Source organism: Mus caroli, unplaced genomic scaffold (assembly GCF_978045245.1).
Source record: "Mus caroli unplaced genomic scaffold, Mus_caroli_1 scaffold_6, whole genome shotgun sequence".
Lineage (NCBI taxonomy): Eukaryota > Metazoa > Chordata > Mammalia > Rodentia > Muridae > Mus > Mus caroli.
In genome coordinates this window covers 48,796,485-48,820,806 of record NW_028227261.1, presented here as the reverse complement: position 1 = coordinate 48,820,806, position 24,322 = coordinate 48,796,485, and the positions used below count along the sequence as shown (strand labels likewise).

Genomic DNA, 24,322 nt, shown 5'->3' with positions numbered 1-24,322 from the left:
TCAGCCTTCCCAATGCTGCGACCCTTTAATACAGTCCCTCCTGTTGTGGTGACACCCCCCCACACACACACACACCCTGCAGCCATAAAATTGGTTCTTCGCTACTTCATAACTGCAATTTTGCTACTGTTATGACTTGTAATGTAAATATCTGATATGCAGGATATAGATGACTCCCACAGAGGGGTCGAGACCCATAGGTTGAGAAGCACTGGGCTAGACCCTAGCTGATGGGGCACCCAGGAAGGCGATGTAGCTGGAGAAGGTGTCCTTCCTAGTAGCAACCCCAGTTCCCTCCCCTCGTGGCCTGGGAGCGGGAACTGCTGGCAGTCACCGCGATGACGCGCAGAATGTTCTGGCACGGGCTGACAGGGTTGTAAGGCCCCAGGAAGCGCTTGTTGTTCTCATACAGCTCCTTCTTGTTGGTGTCTTCCTTGTTCTTGGTCCCTGAGGGAGAAGGAACCTTCTGAGGAACCCTGACCAGAGGTTGCTTTGAACTGTGCGTTAAGCCCACTTCCCTAGCACGGTCCATTCCACACAGTGAACAGATGCAGATAGCTGGTACCCACGTCAAGACACAAGACAAACACAGCGCTCCGGAAACCTCTCCTCTGACCCCTCTCGGCACCCAGGGCAGCCTCCACCCTGGTTTCTGAAGCTCTAGGTAGAGGTCGCTTTTGGACTTTCATTCATGGACTCACATGACATTACCCTGGGTTTGGTTCCACCCTGCAGCACCGCCGCTAGCCCTCATTCATTCGCCGCGTGGCGCAGCTTTCCGTGCTGAGAGGGCCTGCGGTGTGCCTGCCTGCCTTACTTGGCACACGCCTCCGGCTGCTTCCAGCCCGCTGAACACTGCTGCTGTGAACACATAGCATGTCTCCTGGTAAATCTATCGATGCTTCTGCCAGAGAGAACCCACTAGCTCACAGTAGGCGCAGGCTCACCCTCCCAAAATATATGAGACAATTTCCCAGTCCTGTTTCCACCAGCAGCGTGAGGGTTCCTGCTGCTTCAGCCCGAGGCATTATCTGTCTCATTTTGTTATTGCTATTTTGGTCTGCAAAAGCTTTTATTCCTCCCCCACCCCTCCGCCCCCGCCCCCCGTTTTTAAACAACAGGTTCTCACTATATAGCCCTGACTGGTCTGAAATTCATTCTGTAGGCCAGGCTGACATCGAACTCACAGAGAACCACCTGCCTCTTCCTTCAGAGTGCTGGGATTAAAGGTGAGCCCCCTCCTGCCTCCTCACTTTCAGTCCTGGGATGGAACCCAGGTCCTGGCACAGTCTGGGCAGCACTGTAACCACTAAACGTCCATAGCTTTGCAATACAATTTGGGGGTTGAGATGTTATTGTATTGGAGTCCGAATTTTTATTGTTGCTTTTGTTTGCTTTTGTTTATACACAGAGGATCACATGACCCAGGCTGGCCTCAAACTCCCTGTGCAGCGGAGGATGGCTTGAACTCCTGAGCCTTCTGCCTCCACCCTCCGCTCAGGCTAAGGGTGTGTACTACCATATCTAGCCCGTATATTTGTTTTTAGAGACAGGGCCTCTTGTCCAGCACGGCCTCACACTTCCCATTCAGGGCTGGGATTGCCGGCATGTGCCATCAGGCCTGGCATTGGCAAGAGCATGTGAAAATGTCTGCCCGTCCCCTCAGAGCTTAGCATCTGACTTCCTCAGTGCTTTTCTTGTTTGTTTTTGCCTATTGTCTGTTTCTTGGCAACGAGAAGGTAAGCCGAAGGGAGGAGCTTTTCAAAGCTGTGTCCCCAGATCTAGAGCAGGGCCTGGTACAGAGGAGGGCCTCTGGGTCATCTGTAGAAAGAAATACTTTTAAGGACTATGCCCAGGGAGTCAGGCCTGGGTCCTGCCTGGGCCTACACAAAGCCTGAGCCCGAGAAAGGCTCACCGAGTCAGTGCGAGCACACAGAGGCAGTACGAGCGAGCGCACAGAGCATGCTCCGGTGGCAGGAAGGGAATTGGCCCTCTGTGAACAGGCAGAGCCAGCTCCAGTCACAGCCCTTCACTTTCCACAGATGGCCATCCCAAGCTAATGCCCTCCTCCTCCAGCGTCACTGTGGCCTGGGGCTTTCCCAAGAAGTACAAGGCACTCAGCTCAACCTGAATAGCAGCAGGACAAATCATACTCAAAAACATTAAAAATGACTCCGTGTCCGCCAAATGTGGATTCAATTAATCTGGGTGTCCCACATCTCCAGCCACCATTGGCAGCCTCGATTTGGACTATACTCTCCCTGTCCTAGGGCTAATCAACATTGTAGCCTACCGAAGCTAGAGAGATAGCTCAGCAGTTCAGAGCAGTAACTATTCTTCCAGAGGTCCTGAGTTCAATTCCCAGCACCCAAATGGTGGCTCACAACCAAATGTAATGGGACCTCTTCTGGTGTGTCTGAAGACAGCTACAGTGTATTTATATACATTAAAAAAAAAAACAAAAACAAAAAAAAAAAACAAAAAGAGCCGGGCAGTGGTGGCACACACCTTTAACCCTATAATCCCAGCATTTGGGAGGCAGAGGCAGGTGGACTTCTGAGGCCAGCCTGGTCTACTGAGGGCTACACAGAGAAACCCTGTCTCAAATAGCCCGCTCCCCCACCCCCCAAAAAAGACATACTGTAGCCTACTTTTCATCCACCTGTTTAAAAGACATGCATGCCTCCAGGCCAGTGGAGAAATCTCTTAGGAAGCATTGTCCCACATGCTAGCAATGAGAAAGAGCAGGGACCCCAGACATATCCCAGAAAGTGGGGGACACGAAGAGAGGAGAGTTCTATTCGACAAGCACCTATGACATGGGACCCTGAGCTGATCTCTTCCCATGAACTCGTATGAAGAATACCATTTAATATTTCAAAAAGCAGCCAACCATAATCCTGTAACAGATGAGGAAATCTAGAGAAATATACAGAAGAGGTCACTCAAGCTGGGAAAGTCGAGAGCCAAAGCCAGGTGTGACATGCAGGCCACTCTGCCTTCGGAGTCAGGAGAAACTAGGAAACCAGCCGAGGTTTCCTGGTTGATATAGAATCGGGACTAAGGAGAAAGAACGGCAGGAGGTTGAAGGCAGCCTGGGAACCGTAGGCTCATACCATCACATGAGCTCCCTGAAACCTAACCTCGGACTGTGCTTTCACCTACAGGCTCCAGACTCTACTGTAGGACCTTGTCTTCATGAGGTCCTATGCATATTCACTGAATAAGACCATATGCCAGCCCATGGCTAGACTCAGAAAGAACAGAGAATCCTGCCTTACCCTCATGGCATTACAGTCTAGTAGGAAAGACAGACAAAGGAAGAAGACATCAGGGCCATCATGCCTAGGTGCACATGGTACATTAGAAGGAGAAATCAAGGTTGGAACAATATGGGAAAGCTTAGCCAACTGAAGGACAGCTTCTGTCGTGATAGAGTTGTTGTCTACGCAGGACAGTACATGCCTGTAGTCCCAGTACCTGAGAAGCTAAGTCAGGAGGATTAAAAGTCAGGGGCCAGATCTTAAAAACAAACAAACATGAAAAACAATGGCTAGTTTGTACCTCTGCTCCTGGTTCCATGGAGATAGGAGTTTCCCATCAGCTCCCAATCCCCATCTGACCCATTCTGCCTGCCTTCAACTGCCCATCCGTACCACCATGCTCCCCTCCCTAGTTGTGCAGTGGCTAGGGACCTGACTTGGGCATACGTTTCTGGAGATCCAGGATGGTGTAGAGGATGGTGATGCCATCCAGAGCCTCCCGTCCGATCTCTTCATCAGGATCCCCGATTCGAAGAAGGAGCCTCCCCAGCAGAAGACCCAGTGTTGGGAACCCCGAGGATATCTGTGAGTGTCCCAATCACAGGGAGGGAGTCTGAGGCTACATTGTGCAGGGCAAGAAGACCTGCCCAGCTGCAGAAGATCAACTGAGAAGTCACCGGAATGCCCCCACCCCCGAACACCCACTAAGAATGGCAGGGTCACACTCAGGAACACTCACTAAGAATGGCAGGGTCACAAGTGTGTGGTTCAACACAGAGACGTTGCTGTTCACAGCCCGAGCCCGCTCGTGGGCCTTCCCAGAGTTCATCCAGGGCCCTAGGGGCTGTGGGGACAAGGGAGAGATTCTGCTACCATTGTCTGCCAGCCCCTGCTGTCCGTGGGTAAGCCAGTAATCTGCAAGAAGCTTCCAGAAGAAGAAAGAAGGCAATTTGCCACAGTCCTCGTTCTCCTCCTGAGGATCAATGACAGATGGGGTTTGAGCTGAGAAGGGGACTCAGAGCAAAGGAAGGGGCAGGGTCAATGAAGAGAGAAGAGACAGGGATATGGATGGAGAAAGGGGTAGGGCAAGAGCAGTGGCTGTAGGGGAATTGCAGACAGTGACTCAGGAAGCTGAGACAAGAAGATCAAAAGTTCAAGGCAGTACTAGGCAATTCAGTGCGATGATGTATACAGATAAACAAGGAAATCGGGAACAGGCCTCTGCTGTGGCTCAGAGGTAGAGTGCTTGCCTCGCAGGTACAAGGGTTTGGGTCCAACCCTCAGCGTCACCAAAACTAAATAACACAGCGTAAAATACAACATGGAAGCAGGGCTCTGGCTCAGGATGACGCCACTCCTTCAGAGCCCACCTCCCACTTGTATGAAGCTATTTTCCTACTTCCTTTTCCCTTTCCCCGCTTGCCGCCCCTCCCCCCCCCCCGCCCCTGCACCTCCAGGATGCTCTTCAGCCCAGCAGGAGTGGGGTCTTCAATAAAGAGGGCATTCAGAAGTTTCTGCAAGGAATCCAAGGTCTGGTAGTAAAGGATCTGTGGACAGGAGGACAGAGCTGCTGGGAGCTTGTTAGACACCACCGCCCTCTGCTGGCAAGACTTGTAACTACAAGAGGCTGCCAGTTCCTTCCACAGCAAGGATTCTGGCCATGACTTTGGGTCCTCTCAGGCCACCAGCTTGAGAATCCAGAACCCAGAGGCTATCTTATCTGTCTGTGTAGCCTCACCTCTACCCATTCTACAGCATGCCTGTCAGAGTCCCTGTCCCCCCACCCCTCCAATCTTCAGTCACACCACTTATCATCCTGGCAGTTGGCATGGGTTCTGTACAGGTTCTCTATGCCACCCTCTTCCAGGAACCCACGTGCTCCATCCTCCTGAGGCCACGTTCCTCATCCCATACTCTTTTTAATAGCCCATGATTTATGCTTGCATCACGGACTACTGAGGAGATTTTGGGTGCCGGGTTCTTTGATGGCATCCATCTCCTCCCCCCTCACACTACTGGGAGACTACCGTAGTGACCTGGAGAGGAACATGGCTAATATCTGCTGAGAGAAAGGGTAGCTGAACAGCTGGACCCCCCCTCTCATTCAACCTCCCGCTTGACCCTAGCTCTCCTTGCATCTTATACCTTAGTATCCCCTGCTGTGGTACCTCCAGGAATGATTCTGCAGAGACTTAAAGATGCTCACCAAACCCCCTTTGAAGCTCTGTTCTCCAGGTCCCTGCCCAGTTTCCCCCAGTCTTCTTCCATAGAGCACAGTCCTCAGTACTACCCTCCTATCCTGCCCACTTCCTATGGCCTAACAGCATCTGTCTGTATCCCTGATACAGGACAGGGCCCTCCTAAGGAAGCCATTACTGCAACAGTTCACTCTTCTGCTGAATAGCTATCAAGTATCTGTTCAGACTGTCGCAGGTGAGGGGAGGTGCTCCAGGCCACTCAGCCAAGGAGAAAGTAAGACCATCTATAGACAGTCCCCACTCAACCCTGAACCTTGTCCCTTCTGAGGATGTCCCCAAACCTAAAGCCACACCAGGAGGGTCCAGCTCACCTGGATGACCTCGGCCTTGGACTCGTCCTTCTCCTGCATGGCCTGCACGGAGGGCAGTGAGAACACGCTCCGCACGCAAGTGTTCACCAGCTCCACCCTCTCCCGCACACTCAGGATAGGCTTGATGTGACTGGGAGAGACAGGATGCCAGGTGTGGAGTGAGGGAGGGCCGGAGGATGCAGCATGGGGAAGGGGACACCTGACTTAGGGAGGGTCACCTGAGATTAGATCCACGGGAGAAGGTAGGGTGTGAGCAATGGGTGTGGAAGTAACAGGCTCCACAGGGAACTGGGCAGGGGGAGAGGGAAAGGCTCGAAGTGGACAGGAGTGTGAGAAGGGGCAGAGTTTGGAAGAGAAAGGACAGGGATACCTCAGCTGTGCCAGGATCTCCATAGCCTGCCGTCGAGCAGGACTCAAAAGGGAATCCAGTGGCTCCTCCTGGATCTGTCTCTGGATGGGGATCATAGAGCCAGTGAGAGCCAGCTTGGGGGCTGACTTCCGGGCTCTGACAGCAGGCCATGCAGGCCCTTGGTCTGGGAGCACTCTCCCACTGGGCAGGTAGGAGAGCCAGCTTTCTGCCCAGATCAATGTCAAGCCCTCAGTTCAAGACCACTCTAAACAGTCCATGCCCTGATCTGCGCATTCCATATGGCGAGCACCAGGAGAATAATTCCCATGGTGCCCTTATGGTGACATACCGCTAAACCATGGAACTGACCCAAGCAAGAAGCACCAGGCATGGCCTTTGAAAGCTGTCCAATTAAAATCCCCAAATGTCCTAATTTTTTCACTTCGTATTTAATACCTACACATAGTAGGTGTTCGACTAATGCTAGTGAAAGTTAAATATATCAAAGGACAGGACTTTCTCCATTTTTTATGTATCATATATGGGCAGATGTGTATGCAAGATGTGTGTGTGTGTGTGTGTGTGTGTGTGTGTGTGTGTGTGTGTGTTCATGTGCACATGCAGGGGCTGGAGGTGTTATTCAGGAGCTATGAACCTTGGTTTTTGAGGCAAGGGCTCTTGCTAGGATCCAAAGCTGGTCAGTTGGTCTAGTCTGATTGGCCAGAAAGCCTATATCTGTGTCCTCAACACTGGGATTATGATTGTGAGTTACACGAGTGTTTTCTTTTTTAATGTGTGTTCTGGGGCTCAAACTCAGGAAGTCTTTCTTGTGAGGCAAACGCTGCTGGTTGAGTTAGCCCTGTAACTCCTTTCCCTCTCTTTAAGGATCACAAAACTGACTACAACTATGCAAGCCTCCATGGTTATTGGGGCTCAGTCTCCTCCTAATGAGTAATTAAGAGGAGACTGTTTTAGGGAACCCTCTGAAGTTGCCCATCAAGAGGGCTTTCTGCGGGGAGAGGTTAGAGAATGGGTTCATGATAACCGTTCTCTGCTGCACAGACTTCACAATGGACTAGCCACTGGGTTGTGTCCTCCCATAGGCAAAGATGCAGGCATAGATGCACCCATTTGTAAGATGGCAAGAGTGGGGCTCAGAGAAGGGCAACAACTTGTCCATACTCCCTCTTGTCGGGTGTGGGCAGCGTGAGGTGGACAGAACTGAGCCTCGAGTCTGAAGTGCCTGCCTCCTGTCCCTGTCCTCTTCCCAACTCACCCAACTGTCACCCTCAGAACTCCACCCCAGTCCCACAGACCCGCCTACAGCTCCTTACCATCATCATCTTCACGGTTGCCTCCTTTTCTTCTTTCATTTCCACCATTTCCTGATTCTTCTGGTAAGTGATGATGTTTGCTACCTTCAGGCCAGTGGGAAGCAGAGCCACTCGGTGAGACTGCCACTGAGTTCTGCCCTCCCCTTGGCAGCATAATGCAGCACCCTCTAGCCACCCAACACCTACAGCCCACGGAGGTAGCTCTTCCCCAACCACCCAACCCTGGCATTGGCCCATGTCTAGGTTTGGCTTCCCGTTGCACGCCTTTAATCCCAGCACTTTGGAGGCAGAGGCAGGCAGATCTCTGTGAGTTGAGCTCACCTTGGTCTACATAGTGAGTTTCAGGACAGCCAGAGCTACAAAAGGAGACCCTACATAGTGGTGGAGAAGTCACAGGATAGAAACTTTAGACTAGTGGTCACATGACATCCATAGTCAAGGAGCAGAGAGCAAAGAATGCATGTAGTCAGGCGCTCAGCTCACTTTTTCCGTTCTTGGGACAGTTCAGGATCTCTTGCCTAGGGAATGAAACTACCCACAGTGGGTGGGGATTTACTACTCAACTGATACTGTCAAGATAATCCCTCACAGACATGCAGGTGACCTAGGCAATCTCTCTTTGAAACTTTCTTTCCTTGTGATTCTTGATTATATCAGACTGACAATTAAAACTGTCACAGCCCAAGGAAAGGGACGTGTTTCTTCAAGGGGTGTGTGGGTGGATAACGTTGGTGGAAACTCCTGATGGCCAGGTGGGAAGGATGGCCCCTGCAGTCTGCATTTGGAGGAGCAGGAATGAAGGGCTACAAAGCACCTCTCCCTCACTAACCAACCGAAGGACAGAAAGAGTCCATACACCTCAACCTGAAATTCTACCATCAGTAGGAACACTTCTCAGCCCTTTAGTAAAGTCTAGTCAGATGAAGAAGGTATTCTGCTACTTGGGAGAGAGAACACAGTAACCTGTGCCAATCCATTGATTCCCATCATCTTAAGGAAGAAGACAAGACCCCATGAAATGAATCACTTAACATTACACAGTGAAGGGGGAAAAAACCGCCTTGATCTGATGCAGAACATGGAAGGTTAACTACGGTCACAAGTTCTTTTGCAGGTATCCTATCAATGGACAGAATCTCCTTCACCTCCGGCCACCGGATCATTGTAGAAAGAATGTATGTCTGGGTTTGTCCCAAAACACACTTTCCCTTTTTGGAACCCAGACACCATGCCAGAAAGAAACCCAGGCTAAACTGAGGAATGAGCCCATGCAGAGAGAGAACCTGGCAAGCAAGGGACATTCGAGTGTCAGCCTCCACAGTGATGTCTATACAACGTAGAACAGATGAAGCAAGCACCTGGGACTGGGACACTCCAAACAGAAGCATGAGGGAGAGATTTCAGATTCCAAGCTGAAAGTCAAACTGTGGTCAGGAGAAGGTAACCCCCTGACTCCTAACCCCTCTCCCAGCATCGACTGAACTGAGCTGCGATGGGTCGTTAATTGCGGTTCAGAAAGGGGGAAGGGTGCCAATTTAGAATGACTAGCCAGGGCTGGAGAGGTGGCTTAGTGGTTAAAAGCACCGACTGCTCTTCCAGAAATCCTGAGTTCAATTCCCAGCAACCACATGATACCTTCTTCTGGGATGTACTCATATAAATAAAATAAATAATAATAATAAAGGATAATAAAAACCTTTAAAAAAAAAAAAAAAGAATGACTAACCAGAGACAGCTGCACACGTGAGTAGACACTCAGGCCAAGTTCTGAGTAACAAGAATAAAGGTCTATTTCTCCAGACTGAAATGCCGGGTTGCAATTCTGTGCGTGGCATTGGGATTAGCATCCAGCTCATTTCAGGGGCCTTGCCAGACTCGCTGAATGGAGGCCTGCATTGCCTTCCCTGTACTGGCACCGAGCTTGCGTCTGAATGGTCCTCGCTTCACCTCCACTAAGCCCGTTCTATAGATGAGGAGACGGCTCCTGACTCCCAGGCTCAACCCACCACACATCCACATTTGGGTCATGCTCATGCCTGCCCCTGCTGGCCTATCCTCTGCTGCGTGGCCAGACCTGGTTTAGACCTGATCCCACAAGCCCCTCAGTTGTTACATATGTTTACTCAGAACCTACTATGTGCCAAGCACTGCTCTGCTTAAGGCTCTGCTATTAGACAGAAAAGACTCCTGGGTTATGGGAGGTTCTATGGGAGAGACTGCAATGCTTGGAATCTGAAATCTCTCCCTCATGCTTCTGTTTGGAGTGTCCCAGTCCCAGCTGGAGATGCTTAGGAAAGGCTGTGGATCCTTTAGGAGGTAGGGTCTGAGTGGCAGAAACCAGTCTCTGGGGGGAGTCCTGGGACATGGTTCACTTCCTGCCCCATTATCAATCACTGCTTCCTGTCCTTCTGGATGGGCAGGCAGTATGTGCCACGCACTCCCACTGCTCCACCCTGCCTTCTCTACTGTGATGATGTCGAAAACCCTGTGAAACCATGAACCAAAATAAACCTTTCCTCCCTTAAACTGTTCTGTCAGGATCTCAGGGATGCAAACTAAATTACAATGGAGGTGAACGGGCAGGAAGAGGAGCTGGTGAGCACTCAGGACATTGGACAGCTCCGCGTTCCCAGAAAGAAGACTGCAGTGGCTGGTAGACCAGGCTAGCCCAGGGAAAGTAGGCTGTGACCTGGGTGTGGTGACATAAACCTGTTGTTTCACCAGTCAGGAGGTAGAGACAGGGGGATTGCTACAAGCCTGATGCCAGCCTGTTCTACATATTAAGTCCCAGACCAGCTAGGGCTACACACCAAGTCTCTGTCTGAAAAGAGGGGTCGGGGGAGGGGGAGAATGGAGAGGAGGGGAGGGCCCGGGAGTTGAGCATACCAGAGCTGCTTTGCTGTCATGGTCTCTCTTCTCTGCCTCATTGACCTTCACCTCTTCTGAGGTTCCTGCACACACAGCACAGGTTCGGTGAAAGAGGACGACAGAATAGATCATAATGTCCTCAGGGAGACATATTCCCATTTCTCCTCCCCCACTGGGTCCCTCCAACCATTACTCCTCAACAGACCAACAAAGCTTGGGAAAATGTAAATCAGCTTGTGTCGCCCTGCCCCCCCCAAAGCCTTTGATGAAACTCCATGTCATTAATCTTTCTTGCTATCGTGGCCCTGCCCAGTCGGGCTCCCTGTCCATCCCCCCAGCTTTATCTCCCTTGCTCTCTCCTCCATCCTTGGCTCTGTGTACACTGGTCTTTGTCCAGTTCCAGGCAAGCTTCTGGTCGGGTGTTTTTTCTCTACTCCAGTTGTTATTCCTTGCCCCTGTTCCCTAGGGACCCCATTTTCAGGCCTCACCTTGCCTTCTGTTCCTCACAGAGGCTTCTCGTGACCTCCAGGGTAAGAGAGAGCACGTGTATCCTCCCAGAACCTCTTGTTCCTGCCCTTCAGGACTTATCCCGTCCATAGATACTTGTTACAGTGACTGACAGCTGTTTTGTCACCCCTGGTCCCTTACCTGCTTTGAGTGAAGGGACACCTGTCTTTCCTGTAGGTACCAATTCCAAGCATTTAGGTAAAACCTCACCCACTCTCCTTCAAAGAGAGATGGGTCTGCAACCAAAGCTTGGCCAATTAGTGTGTCAGTCCTCTAACTACCATGACAGAACCAGTGATGGGTACTTAGCTGAGGAGGGCCAATAAAAGCCTTCTGCTTAAAGGGACACTAAAGAAAAAACAGATCTCTATCTATCTATCTGAGGTCCAAGCCACCAGGATGTAGGAAGCTAGGACTCAAAGATGATCTTGCCTGAACTTCCAGAGGTAAAAAGAACACAACTGGTCCAGGACATTGGCTTCTAAATGCTATTCTCTGCTGAAACCAACAAGGCTCTGAGGGGAAACAGCAGGTTCCAGGGAAGTCTGAGATGAGCCTGGGCCATCTGGCCCCAGAAAACAAGGAAGAGAGCTCAGATGAATGGAGTGGGTTGGAGGAAGGGGCATGCTTACCTATAGGAAGTTCTGCTGGTCAAACTAAAGAAACCCGATCCACATAACTAATGATAGCAACTGGTTTGCAGCCCTTAAACCAGCAGACGCCACAAATAAACTCACGCATGCATTGAAAGTTTGAAGGAACAGGATAATTATGATTTCAAAGCCCCTCACCACACGATATTTCAAGGGAAAAGCAATGGCTATAGTGGAGAGCCCAAGTGACCCTCTTATCAGATGGAAGTGAGCATCCCTCAAGAATCAAAACCATGAGACACCAGAGGGGGCACAGTGAGAAAAGCCAGTGTGTCCCTCTGCTATTTCTTTCAGGGTGACCTGCTCCAGGACCTGAATGTCATTCTGAAGAAGAGCATCCTAGGACGAGCTACCTTCCATGCATTGAAGAAAGGAAAGGCAGGGAAGGCCAGGGAGGCTGGACAGGCCAGACAGGATGACGAGCCTGAACTGGAACCTGGGCTAAGAGCACAGCGCTGGGAGAGTGGGCCACACTTCAGTAAGGTGGGAGAACCGGAAGAGCGGCACATATGGTGATCACATTTTGTGCTTATCCGTAGGAAACGTGTTGAACATTTAGGAGTGATGAGGTGTCATTTGGCAGCTTACAAACAAGTGACTCAGGAAAAGAAAGATTTTAACGCTGTACCTTTGGCTATTCTGTTAGCTTTTAAAACCGTGTGTAAAATACATTAAGGGGCTGGAGATGGCTTCATGGATAGAGCACCTGCTGGGTTCAGATCCCTGGCTCCCACATCCGTGCAGGAGGAATACGGTGCTCTGCCAGTAACCCTAGTCTCAGATGGTGGAGAGAAGATCCCTGAGTTACCCTGGATAGGTAGACTGGCCATATAGGCAACCTCTGTGTTCAACTTAAAGACCCTGATTTAATCAATAGGATAAAGAGAAATCAAGAAAGACTCCTGATGCCAGCCTCAGCCATCAAAATGCATGTGTACCACACACTTGTGAACAGGCACATATGTACACAGTTACCACATATACATACGTATACAAAACCCCAAAACCAAAAATAATATTTAAAGAGCTGGGGTTCATTTAGTAAAGAGTCTGCTATACAAATATGAGGATCCAAGTTCAAATCACCCCTAACATACACACATGAATATATATATATATACATCACACACATGCACATACCTACATGGACACATATACCCTAAAACACACATACAACATGCACACATACTTAACTTGTGCCCAATCTATGACCACACTGTTGTAGATGTACCTAATAAAAGTGAACAGAGAGTCAGGCACAGTAGCACACAATTGGAATCCCAGCACTCAAGAGTCTGAGACAGAAGAGTCATGAGTTCCAAGCCAACCTGGGCTACATAGCAAGATCCTGTATAAATAACAATCTCTCTCTGTATCTCCCTCCCTCCCTCCCTTCCCCTGAATAAAGAACCCCAGGTCTTGTACATGTTCTTCAAGTGTTCTATCACCTTTAAATTAAAAAAAAAATTAAACCAGGCCTAGTGGCTTGTGCTTGTAATCCAAGCCTTTGGTAGACCTGAAGCAGGAGGATTGCTGCAAGTCTAACCCAATCAAGACTACCTAGTGAATTTCAAGTTAGCTTGGGCTACAAAGTGACACCCTGTCTCAGAGAACAAGGGAAGGAGGAGGAACAGAGGGACAGAGGAGAAAACAAAAAGGTCACAAAGGATGTGGAAGAGACATTTCTCTGGAGAAGGCATACAAATGGCCAGCCAACATATCAGAAGGCCCTCAGCATCAGACCATCCTGGAAAGTAGTCGTTATTGTGGGTGGCCTGGTTTTGGGTCAGCTTGATACAAGTGAGAGTCATCAGAGAGGAAGGACCCTCAGCTGAGAAAATGCCTGCATGAGATCCAGCTGCAAGGCATTTTCTCAATTAGTGATCAGTGGGGGAGGCCTTAGCCCACTGTGGGTGGAGCCATCCCTGGGCTGGTGATCCTGAGTTTTATAAGAAAGCAGGTTGAGCAAGCCAGCATCAGCTCCTGCCCTGTTTGAGTTCCTGTCCTGTCTTCCTTCAGTGATGAACAGCACTGTGGAAATGTAAACTAAATAAACCCTTTCCTCCTCTACTTGCTTTTTTGGAGGAAAGAAAACGAAAGCCACACACCTCCCATAGCCCTGGACCATGATTCCTAGTCACTGATCTCGGGAGCTCCATATGGTTTCCTGTTTTCCTCCTCCTGGGCTTTTCCTGGTCTCTCCTCCCTTTGGCTACCTTAGTCCCCAGGAACTCCAGATTTTCTGGGCACCAGCAAGTCCTCTGCATGGTCACTGAGATGAGAAGGAACTACCAACCAGACAGCAGCCAACCCAAGCAGACCTGGATCACCACTGTGGAAAATCCCCTGCTGTCTTAACCCTAAGTTTTGCTTCTCATCCTTGTGTAACACAGAGACCACTGAGAGTGGCCACAAGACAAGTAGCAGGACATGAATCCTCCAGGATCCCCGGTAGGGCTCCTTGGAGAGAAAGCTCCTTTTTGCCTATATCACAGCCTGCCTTGGACTTTAGGGAATGTGTTATGTCACTGCATCAGGACTTCCTAGAGGCGGGCTTTTGCTCTACCTAACTCTGGAAATGGCAGCATTGTTTAAAACAACCAGAAGAGAAACTGTGGGTGACTCCTCTGGTAAAGGTACTTGGCCTCCAAATCTGCTGGTCTGAGTTAGATCCAGGGACTCACAAGATAGAGAGAATTGACTCCTGCCAGTTATCCTCTGACCTCCACATACACACTATGGGACACACACACATCAATCAATCAATGTAACTTAAAAAATAAAATAAAATAGCCAACAGTAGGCATGAGGGTGTCTCTCTACTGGAACAATGTTTCCCTAGAATATGCAAAGCCCTGAGTATGGTCCCCATCATATAAAACCAGACATGCTGGTCCATGTATGTGATCCCCAAATTCCAGGGGGGCAGAAGTTCAAGGAAGCTCAAAGCTAGTCTGGGGTACAAACACCCTGTCTGTAAAGAGAAAGAGAGAGATGGAGGAAGAGAAGAGAAGAGGAGAGGAGAGGAGAGGAGAGGAGAGGAGAGGAGAGGAGAGGAGAGGAGAGGAGAGGAGAGGAGAGGAGAGAAGAGAAGAGAAGAGAAGAGAAGAGAAGAGAAGAGAAGAGAAGAGAAGAGAAGAGAAGAGAAGAGAAGAGAAGAGAAGAGAAGAGAAGAGAAGAGAAGAGAAATACAGAAAACTCGAATGGCTGTCAGGATGTTACCTTTCCTAGGTGACTCAGGTGACTCAGCTGAGCTTCTGTCTTGCCCTGAACTTGCTTATCTTTCTTTGGTTGACGTCTGTAGGCCAGCAGTCTCGCCAGGTGGACCAGCCAAAACTAGTTGAAATACAACTTCCAAACAACCCCTAGCTACGGCAATCCCATCTTCATGCTAAGCCTCGATGTCATGCGCACACACACCCCCATCATTACCATGACAGTTTACAACTGCCATGAGAGTATCCAGAGAATAATAAAAAGGAGGAAAAGAAATTCCCAGCCATTTTTCACTGACTCTCAGAAAAGATGTGAAGATTTCTCCCTTCTTCAGCCCTTCTTTCCCCTTGTCTCTCTGACTCTGTATCTATGACTTCCCCACTGTCAACAAGCAGCTGATATGTAAGCCTTCCTCCATGCTCCTACCATATTCAGCCAAGAACGAATCTTCATATGGGCATAGTGGCAGTAAGGAAGCTGAGGCAAGAAGACTGAGAATTGAGGCCTAGCCTGAGCTACATAGCAAGGTTAAACCTTACTTTTACTGGTCAATCAAGGATCAGTTTCATTGGTTCTGTGATTCCAACGAGTAAAAATGACCTAATATGAGGTTGTCGTCGTCGTCATCATCATCACCACCACCACCATCATCATCATCATCACTGGTAACAGATAGATACGTGCAGAATGTAGGTATCCGTACAAGAGAATACTTTCCAGACACAAGAATGAAGTCCTGGTCCATGCTGCAGTGTGAATACAACGTGAAAATGCTTTGCTGTGTGAAATGAACCAATCATAAAAGGCCACAGGTTATATAACTCCACTCGTCTAAAGCATTCAGACTGGGGATGTAGCTCAGTGGCAAGACAATGGCTCAACATGCCCAAGGCTCTGGGTTCAATCCTTAGTATTAAAACTGTATTAGCTAGTTTAAAAGAAGGTCTTCAAGGCCCGGGTGTAGCTTGCACACACACAAAATGGCATTGGTGCAAAAACAAAAAAGAAATATTGATTGATCCAGATGTGGAGGCACACACCTGTAATCTCTCCACTTGAAATGTGGAGACAGGAGAATTTTTTTATCCCCAATGTGTAGCAAGTTTAAGACCAGCGTGGGGTACATGAGACCTTGTCTCCATAAATTATGACAGAAATACCAACTGAGATATTATACAGCACAGACCTCCTGCATAGCGGCAGGGAGGTGTAGGCTCCGAGGTCAGGGCCTGAGAGGACTCCTCAAATCTCTACAGAGGCGATAGAGCTAAGCTCAGAGTTTCCCTGATCCTCTGGTCAAACTTCAGCCTAGGGAGTAAGGGCTGACCTTTATACAGAAAATGGAAGACATTTTAAATGGGACATATGACTAGTGGGTGTGCTCAGGATTTGGATACAATGGAAGGATCATTGCCAGGTGGCACACATATTTGATCCCAGCACTGAAGATACAGAAGCAGGGCATCTCTGTGAGTTCGAGGTCAGCCTGGTCTGCATAATGAGTTCCAGGCCAGTCAGAGCAACATATTGAGACTTCACCACCCCCCAAAAGGGAAGGATTGTCATATTACAGTTAAAGAAATTGACACCTGAGAAGGCTGAGTAGCTCCCAAGTCATACAGTTGGCCAAGATGCTGGCAAGGGAACATGGTGATCACACTGTGCTATAACTGTCATATGCTCCCTTCTTCCTCTCCACTGCCCTCCCTGCCTAATGGTTCTGAACATACAGCCCTTCTAAGCTATCTCCCCTTCCTTACTCACCCTCAGGGGGGCTTTGGAGAGCTGTGACACCCTGCAGGCTGCCCCACTTTCCCAGATTCTCCTCCAGGGGCATGGTGCGGATGCTGTTGTCTTCAGAATAATCTCGATGACTGCTCAGGGTCAGGGTGGAGGTGTCGGTCACCAGGAAGCTGGAGTCCATGCTCGGTGAATCAGAGCCCATGATCAGCGTCATGCAGGAAGATGGAGAGAGAGTGGAGTTGGGTACTTGGGCACTTGACTGCAGACTGAGGCCTTCACTGGAACCAGGAATCATGCTGACATGTGAAGTGTGAGTGACTGTCACATTTAAACCAGACCTGGGTTGGATGGTGGAAGTCCCATTGATGGACCCCTTGGAGCCTGTGTTCCAGGGTGTACTCAAGGCTTCTTTAGAAATGGATGCAAAAATAGTGTGTGAAGTCAACGTGATAGCCTCGTTTGAGTTTGGAGCTATGCCCAGGTTCACCTTGGAGATGTTCCCAGAGTGCAGACGGTCCAAAGAAGTGTTGGAGGGAAGAAGAAGAGGCACCTGTGAGCCCTGCCTGGAGATGTTATGACTCCGGACCAAGGCTTCTCTGGAAAGAGCTCTTATATATAGGTTTGGCTCAGGCCTGGAAGGATTAGAGTTACTCTGACCCAAACCAAAAACCTTGCTTGAGAAGGACTTGGAGACATCCTCAGAGCATGGCCTAGAAGAAGTCTCTGGACTCAAAACAGTGGCCTGGGTAGAGCTAGGGCTTCGAGCTGGTTGTGAGTCTGGGCAGAGAGTCCCTGCAGCGTCGGGCCCGGAGGTGTGGTTCAAGCCCTGGTCAGCAGTGTCCACAGTGTTGATCTGGGTGGAGGATGGAGTCGTGGCCCCACTGGCATTGTGGCTGGGGATGTCATTAGACACTGGGCCAGAGACCCCCTCTGGGTCAGGACTCAGAGCTGGATGAAGGGCTGGAGTGAGAGCCAAGGCATGTGCTGGGGGAGGAGCGAGGGCCAGGTCTGGCGTGGGCCTAGGTGTGGTGTTGGACATAATTCCTGGAACCTCACAGGAGTTAGGACTTGGTGTCTTCTCAGGGTCTTCATGGAGAATGAGACTAGTTCCCCGACTCAGGGCCATGTTCGGTCTGGAGGTCTCTCAAGGCCACTGTCCCTTTTCTCCAGCTGCTGAATGTGGGGCTCCCTGCAGCACTCCTGAGAGAGAAGATGGACACAGCCTGCTAGCACCCATCCTATGCCCGGCATAGAGCCTCTTTCTACCAGCCCTCCTTTGTAGCTCCATCAAACACTAGTCCCCTTCCACTCTCTCCATTCCATGGCATGGGTACTGACCTCCTGACCTCCTGACCTCCTGACCTCCTGATCCTCACCACCTCACGTCTGAACACGTGCATGGCTTGGTACCTCCCACTATCCCTTGCCGAGCTCAGCTCTCCTACCATTGACCTGATTCCCCTTCATACTAAGGACTGACTGAGCCTTGTTAGAGACAAAGCTCTAGGTATCAAAAGCTGCAGTGATTCCAACCAGACATGGTGGCTCCCACCTGTATCCCCAGCATTTGGGAGGGTGAGGCAGGAGGACAGTCCAAGGCCAGCCTGGGCTATTAGTAAGATCCTGCCTCCAAAATGGAAGTAAGAAAGAATGGGACAGAAGCAAGGGAAAGAGAGGAGAAAATGAGAACATGGGAAGAGAAAGAAAGAGGAGAGGAGAGGAGGAGGGAACTGGGGATATCCTGGATCCCACAGCATCTCTAACTCCCAGACAGGGCCAAGCACGCAAGGCAGTCATAATAAACGAGCCAATGAGCAATCTCTCCCACTTACAGGTTGGACAAGAATAAGATATTTCGTTATGGATTACCCAATTCTCAGCCAACCCCATGTGACCTCAGTTCACCGATATAGATCCCCCGAGTCTAGGGACAAACCCCTAAGTCATTAGAATTACTCTGCATGTGGTCACAGCCTAGAGTCTCAAAGGCAGGAGCATCCATCCTACAGCCTGGCAAGAGAACAGACAACAGTCATGAAAATGGAACCTACTTGCCTAGCAGTCTAACTGTGGGTAGTAAACTCCCTGGTCTTCTGGCACCTGATCCCGCCCCTCGGGCACCCTCCCCCACAGGATCTGTAAGAGCAGCTCACCTGACAACATGGTGTTCTTAAGCAGGAGTGGTCCCCTAGAAAGACATGAAAAAGAAATCACGTCAGGACACGAGAGACCAAGACCATCTCTATGCCACCCACCCACGGGCTAACCTATGGCTTCCTGTTGTCCTTAGAGCAGAGTTCCCAGTTGTTAGAGAACCTAAAGGGGTCTTCTATATTGCCCTGCATGGCCCTCCTTAAAGCCCCCTCTTCTCCTCCCACTCCATGATTGCAGGCCTGGGCCTTCCACAGGCTGGGCTCCTCTAATCCATTTCCCCACCCAAGCTACCACTTAAATCTTCACCCTTGTAGGTTCCCTAAGCAGGCAAAGGCTGCCTATAAGAAGCTCTCAGAGCATCCTGCTGACTTCTTTCCTAGCGCACACATATGGCTTCCCTACTAGGCAAAAAACTCGATGCCTATAGGAACTGCCTCTGCCTTGCTCACTGCTGGTTTCTGTGATGTCTGGCATAGCACCTGCACGCAGAGAGCACTCAGTAGCTCTTGAGTTTTCTTCTTCAACATTGCTGTGCTCATCCATTCTTTCACTAGCTCTCTTTCTTTCCCATTCACTCACATCTTGGCTCCCTGGGTCGGTCGTTCATTCCACTAACCTGTATCTACATGGCTTGGCTTTGGAAGGGTCATACACTTGATGTCATGAAGTCCCAAGTTCATAGATCAGCTCATTTTACTAGTGCGAGTGAATGAATCTGGACAAGAGACTTTTTCTCAGTGGCCCTGTGCCCTTCAATAGCTCCCTGTGTTATAGAGACCTTGCCCTTACGGTGTCTGGTAGGGAGTGTGAGCCTGCAAAAGGCTTTCCTTTATTAAAAGGAATATTTCTATTCCTTTTTGCTAAAGGCTGTGACAGTCCAGACCTTGGTGCCAGGGGAGCCATATGCACTCCTAATAGTTGATGCCTACAAAGCAGGAAGAATAGCCTTACCATTGCCTCCAAAACCTATTTCACTTGTAACCAGGGAGTTGAAAGCGTTTGGGCTCCTTGATGTTGAGTCCCTTGCCAAAGCCCTGGTCTTAATTTTGTACTCATAATTTTTCCTCCCTTTACTTGATGAGACCTACATTTTGCTCTTCATCTCTTTTTCCTATCTCATATACACACACACAGTAGTTATAAGAGGGAGGCATTCTTGACCTGGAGTAATATAGACTAGAATGGCCTGTAAGGCAGTAAGTAGGGCCTGGGCCTAGCAGACAGTCTCAAGCCTGGCTCTCCCCCTCATTTCCGAAGGACAGATTGACAGGACAGACCAACTCTCCCTGACACATTTCTCCTCCCTCAGCTCTCCTCTTCCATCCTGCCACAGGAAGACAAGTCCTCAGAGAGTCCAGAAAGCAGAAGACAACTCATGGCTTACCCTCCACCACATGGGAATTGCTCACTGAGAGGAATGAAGGGGAGCAGGGAGCAATGGCACATGCCTTTAATCCTGGCACATGAAAAGCAAAGGCAGGAGGTCTCGGTGAGTTCCATGCCAGCCTGGTCTACATAGCAAGTTCCAGGCCAATCATGAGTAACTTAGAAAAAACCCTGTCTCCAAAAAAAAAAAAAAAAAAAAAAAGCAGGGTGGAGGGGGTTGGGGTTGCTGGAGACATAGCTCAGCAGTCAAGAGACTGACTGGCTATCTTCCAAAGAACCCAGAGTTGATTCTCAGTGCCCACATGGTGGCTCAGAACCATTTCTAACTCCAGTTCCAGGTGATCTGACACCCTCTTCTGGCCTTTATAGGAACTGCATACATACAAGATACAAACGTAATTCAGGCAAAACATTCATTCTCATAAAATATTTTTTAAATTAACCTTTAACAGAAAGAGGAGCAGAGAGTGTCACATATCTGTAGTCCCAGCACTTGAGAGGTACAGAGGCAGGAAGTTCAGACTTCAAAGCCATTATGGGTTAGACAAGGCTTTGCTTTACAAAAAGAAACACCATGGTTGTACGTTTAACGTGCATGTTTTGATGCGTTTGGACATGTGTGTGTGTATGGAATACCATCACCACAACCCAAGTATAAACATACTCTGTTCCTGTTTCAGCAATCTCTACATGAGTGTGCTACCGTGTGTGTGTGTGTGTGTGTGTGTGTGTGTGAACATTTAATAGCTGGGCATGTTAGAGCACAACTGTAATCCCAGAACTAGTAAACCAAGGTAGAATGGTTGTCATGAGTTCAAAGCCAACCTGTAATACCCAAGAAGTCCCAAGATAGGCTGGGTTACACAGAGAGACCTTGTCTAAAAACAAAACTTCATGTAAGATCTAGCTTCTTAGAGCTTGGCATAGTGGTAGAGCACCGTGATTCCAGTGCTCAGGAGGATGAGAACAGAAAAATCACAAGTTCAAGGCCATCCTGGGCTACTAAGACCTTGTTGCAAGCAACCACAAAGTCAGGTGTGGCAGCTCACACCTATACTTGGGAGGCAAAAGTAGAAGTACTGTGAGTCTGAATCCAGCCTGAGCTACATAATGTGTTCCAGGCTGGCCTATGATGGAGAGTATGACTCTATCTCAAACAAAGAAATAAAATAAAGACACTGTGTGTCTCCTTAGCTTATGCTCTCCCAGTATCACTGAAACACACCCTCTAAGCATTGTCTCCCACTTCTTCCTCTCTAGTAACTGAATTTTGAAAAGCTTGTCTTGCTGGGCAGTGATGGTGTATGCCTTTAATCCCAGTTCTTGGGAGGCAGGCAGATTTCTGAGTTCAAGGCCAGCCTGGACTACAGTGAGTTCCAGGACAGCTAAGGCTATACAGAGAAACCCTGTCTCAAAAAACAAAAACAAAAGCAAAAACAAAGAGAGAGAGAGAGAGAGAGAGAGAGGAAGGTAGGAAGGAAGGAAGGAAGGAAGGAAGGAAGGAAGGAAGGAAGGAAGGAAGGAAGGAAGGAAGGAAGGAAGAAAAGCTCATCTGATGAACTCAGTGGTACAGTAGAGACAGAAGACAGTATCCCAAACTCAAGGGCAAATCACTAAACACTGCTTAATCCACCAAGGTGTGGTGGTGCAGACCTGTATTCAGGTGCACAGGCACAGAGTGGGAAAGCAGAGAGACCAGATTGTCACCCTCTGATACATAGCAAGTTCCTGGATTGCATGCCTCAAATAAATAAATTAAATAGATAGATGATAGATAGATAGATAGATAGATAGATAGATAGATAGATAGATAGATAGATAGATAAAAGAGAGGCTGGGAACTGGAGCAGTGGCTTAACAGTTAAGAGCCCCAACTGCTCTTCAGAGGCTCCACATTGGCTTCGCAGCCCCACATGACAGACAGCCCACAACCATCTTTAACTCCAATCCCAGGAGCTCCGACTCCCTCATCCAGCCTCCACAGGCACCAGGTATACACATGGTAAACTTATATGCATGCAGGTCAAACACACACATACAAAACAAAAACAAAAAAAAAACAAAAAAAAGCAAGCCGGTCATGGTGGTGCACACCCAGCCCTCAGGAGACAGAGGCAGGCCGATCTCAGTGAGTTTGGGGCTAGCCTTCTCTACCTGGAGAGTTCCAGACCAGCTAGGACTGCCTATGGAGACCTTTTCTCAATAAACAATAATCTATAAGAAATATAAAATTAAAAATTCACTTAAAATTTTTTTTTAAAAAAATCACTTAATATAAGCAACAGGGGAAACAGCAGAGTCTTGAGGTCAGTAACAAAGGATCTAGCGTTCTCCACTTAGCGTCTCAGGAGGAGAAAGGACGTTGAAAAGCTTTCCAGGTAATAATGGCTGCAAATATTCCAAACAGAAGATATAAGCATCTAGATTCAGAAAGAGGGAGCAAACCTGGGGCAAACCTAAAGAAATTCATGCCAAAAACCACAAAGACAAAAACCAAGAGAGTTGCAGTTGTGTTGTTTCTTTTTATGTTTGTCTAGTTGGTTTGATTTTTGTTTTGTTTTGAGACAGGGTTTCACAATGCAATTCAGGCTGCCTTTTAAAACTGCTATATAACCTAAATTGTCCTTAAAGTGGTGATCCCCCTGCCTGAGCAACTGAGAGCTAAGATTGAAAGTATGCATCACCAAGCCCAGACACCATTAAAAAGGAAAACATCTTGACAGCAACCAGACAGTATTACCTATGGATGACAGCAGTTTGATGACAGGGAGGAGTCTGCACATGGGTCTCTGGGTCTCTTTTAGCAGGGCCTTCAGGCCACAGGCAAGTCCCTCCATCTCTCCAGCCCAGTCATCCCCTGCCCAGGCCTTGAAAACCCACTTTTCAGCCATTCTCAGCTTCTCTGGTGTCTCAGTGTGTTGGCTTCTCTCTTGCCACGGAACCTTTCAATGCCTTTCTCCTTCCCATGAGACCCCTCAGCTTCACCTTCAAGCCCTTCATCTACCTCAGACCTAACAGTCCCATTTCAGAGCAGCTTAATGACTCCCTCCCCCAGAAAATCCTCCCGAGATCCCAAACGCTGTTGAGGAACCCTCTTCCCGGATCAACCCCTCTATATCAGTGGCTCTTTCTGTTGTCTTAGTCTCCGTCCTAGAAAATGAAGTGGGTGTCTCTCTTATTACTCCTGTTTTTCTGTAACATAGCACAGTGCCTGGCACAGAGCAGGTATTCAGAAAGTGTTCAGGAGGTAATGAATGAATGAATGAATGTTCTTCAAAATAGATATCTTGGCCCTCATTAACTAGTTAACTGAGACTGTTCAGGGAGCTAGTGATTTGTGTAAAGTCTCCAGCAGGTGGCTTCTCAACCATCACTCCCCACCCCTGTAGCACCACAGGGATTTCTAGGGATCTCTTAGTGGGAAAAGCACCTTCCAGATTCTCACCCTATTCCCTCTGCCACTTGGGACACACCTTGCCTTCCACAAATGTCCATCCACACCCCATCCTTTCCTGGGCGAGCAGAGGAGCAGCTCTGGCCCCAGGTCCTCTGCACCCCACCCCACCCCTGGTCTGTGGCATCCCCTCTGGCTCTTCTTACTCTTTTCCCCCTCACCTTCCCTGATCTCTCACACTCCGCTCTCAAGACAAAAAAGCTTTCTGTGAGTCTTGAGCTGCTGGTGTGTTACCTCCACCTGGGGCATCCACATGGCAACAGAAAATTCAACTTTAATCCAAAGGTATGAAGTAAGAACTGTGGACTTAGAGCCAGACAGGAGACTTTTACCTAGTGGGGGGTTGGGGTCTAGGTAGTAACTGCCTTGTGGAGGCCTTAAAGGCTGACCCTACCCTTGATACTGTCCCAAAGCCACCCTTCCGCTTACCTGGGCTCCCCCCCGAGCCCAGGCCGGGCTTATAGTCTTTGTGAGGTCACCATGATCCGGAAGTCCCCCCAGCCAATAAGACTCCTGCTCCTGCCCACACAGTGCAGAGGAACAAAGGAATCTTTAAAAAGAGAGATAGATACATCTTTAGACTCCCACTACACTGAGGCAGGACCTGACTCAAATGAAAGTTGATTCTCAGGGGGCCTTCAAAGAACCCCAGAACATCTCCTGTGACCTTATACCTCTGTTTATTTGGAGGGTGACAAGTGCTTTGGAGCCAGGCAATCTGTGACAAGAAAGATCAAAAGCCAGGACACCAATGAACCCAAGTCCTTGATCTTTTTCCTGCCCCACCTTGCTTCATCCAAGGACTGATATGTGGAGCAGGGTGGGG

At 49.1% G+C, this 24,322-nt stretch overlaps 1 protein-coding gene across 3 annotated transcripts in view; it reads right to left on the bottom strand.

The window, feature by feature from the left end:
* The window catches only part of Mroh7 (maestro heat like repeat family member 7), a 44,804-nt gene extending 20,850 nt beyond the window's left edge, over window positions 1-23,954 (bottom strand). The window contains exons 1-11 of one of the 3 annotated variants that reach the window (XM_021161064.3): window positions 23,926-23,954; window positions 18,656-18,690; window positions 16,524-17,702; window positions 10,402-10,466; window positions 7,516-7,599; window positions 6,203-6,282; window positions 5,833-5,962; window positions 4,715-4,810; window positions 4,003-4,107; window positions 3,711-3,846; window positions 335-447 (exon numbers count right to left, since the gene is read on the bottom strand). In XM_021161064.3, the coding sequence (XP_021016723.1) occupies window positions 335-447; window positions 3,711-3,846; window positions 4,003-4,107; window positions 4,715-4,810; window positions 5,833-5,962; window positions 6,203-6,282; window positions 7,516-7,599; window positions 10,402-10,466; window positions 16,524-17,628 (1,914 nt within the window). In that variant the 5' untranslated portion in view covers window positions 17,629-17,702; window positions 18,656-18,690; window positions 23,926-23,954. Of the gene's footprint in view, window positions 1-334; window positions 448-3,710; window positions 3,847-4,002; window positions 4,108-4,714; window positions 4,811-5,832; window positions 5,963-6,202; window positions 6,283-7,515; window positions 7,600-10,401; window positions 10,467-15,359; window positions 15,506-16,523; window positions 17,703-18,655; window positions 18,691-23,828; window positions 23,892-23,925 lie in introns of those variants that run through there. The other 2 variants (XM_021161065.2, XM_021161067.3) reach the window with 2 other exon arrangements.
* Between the last annotated feature and the right edge of the window lie 368 nt (window positions 23,955-24,322).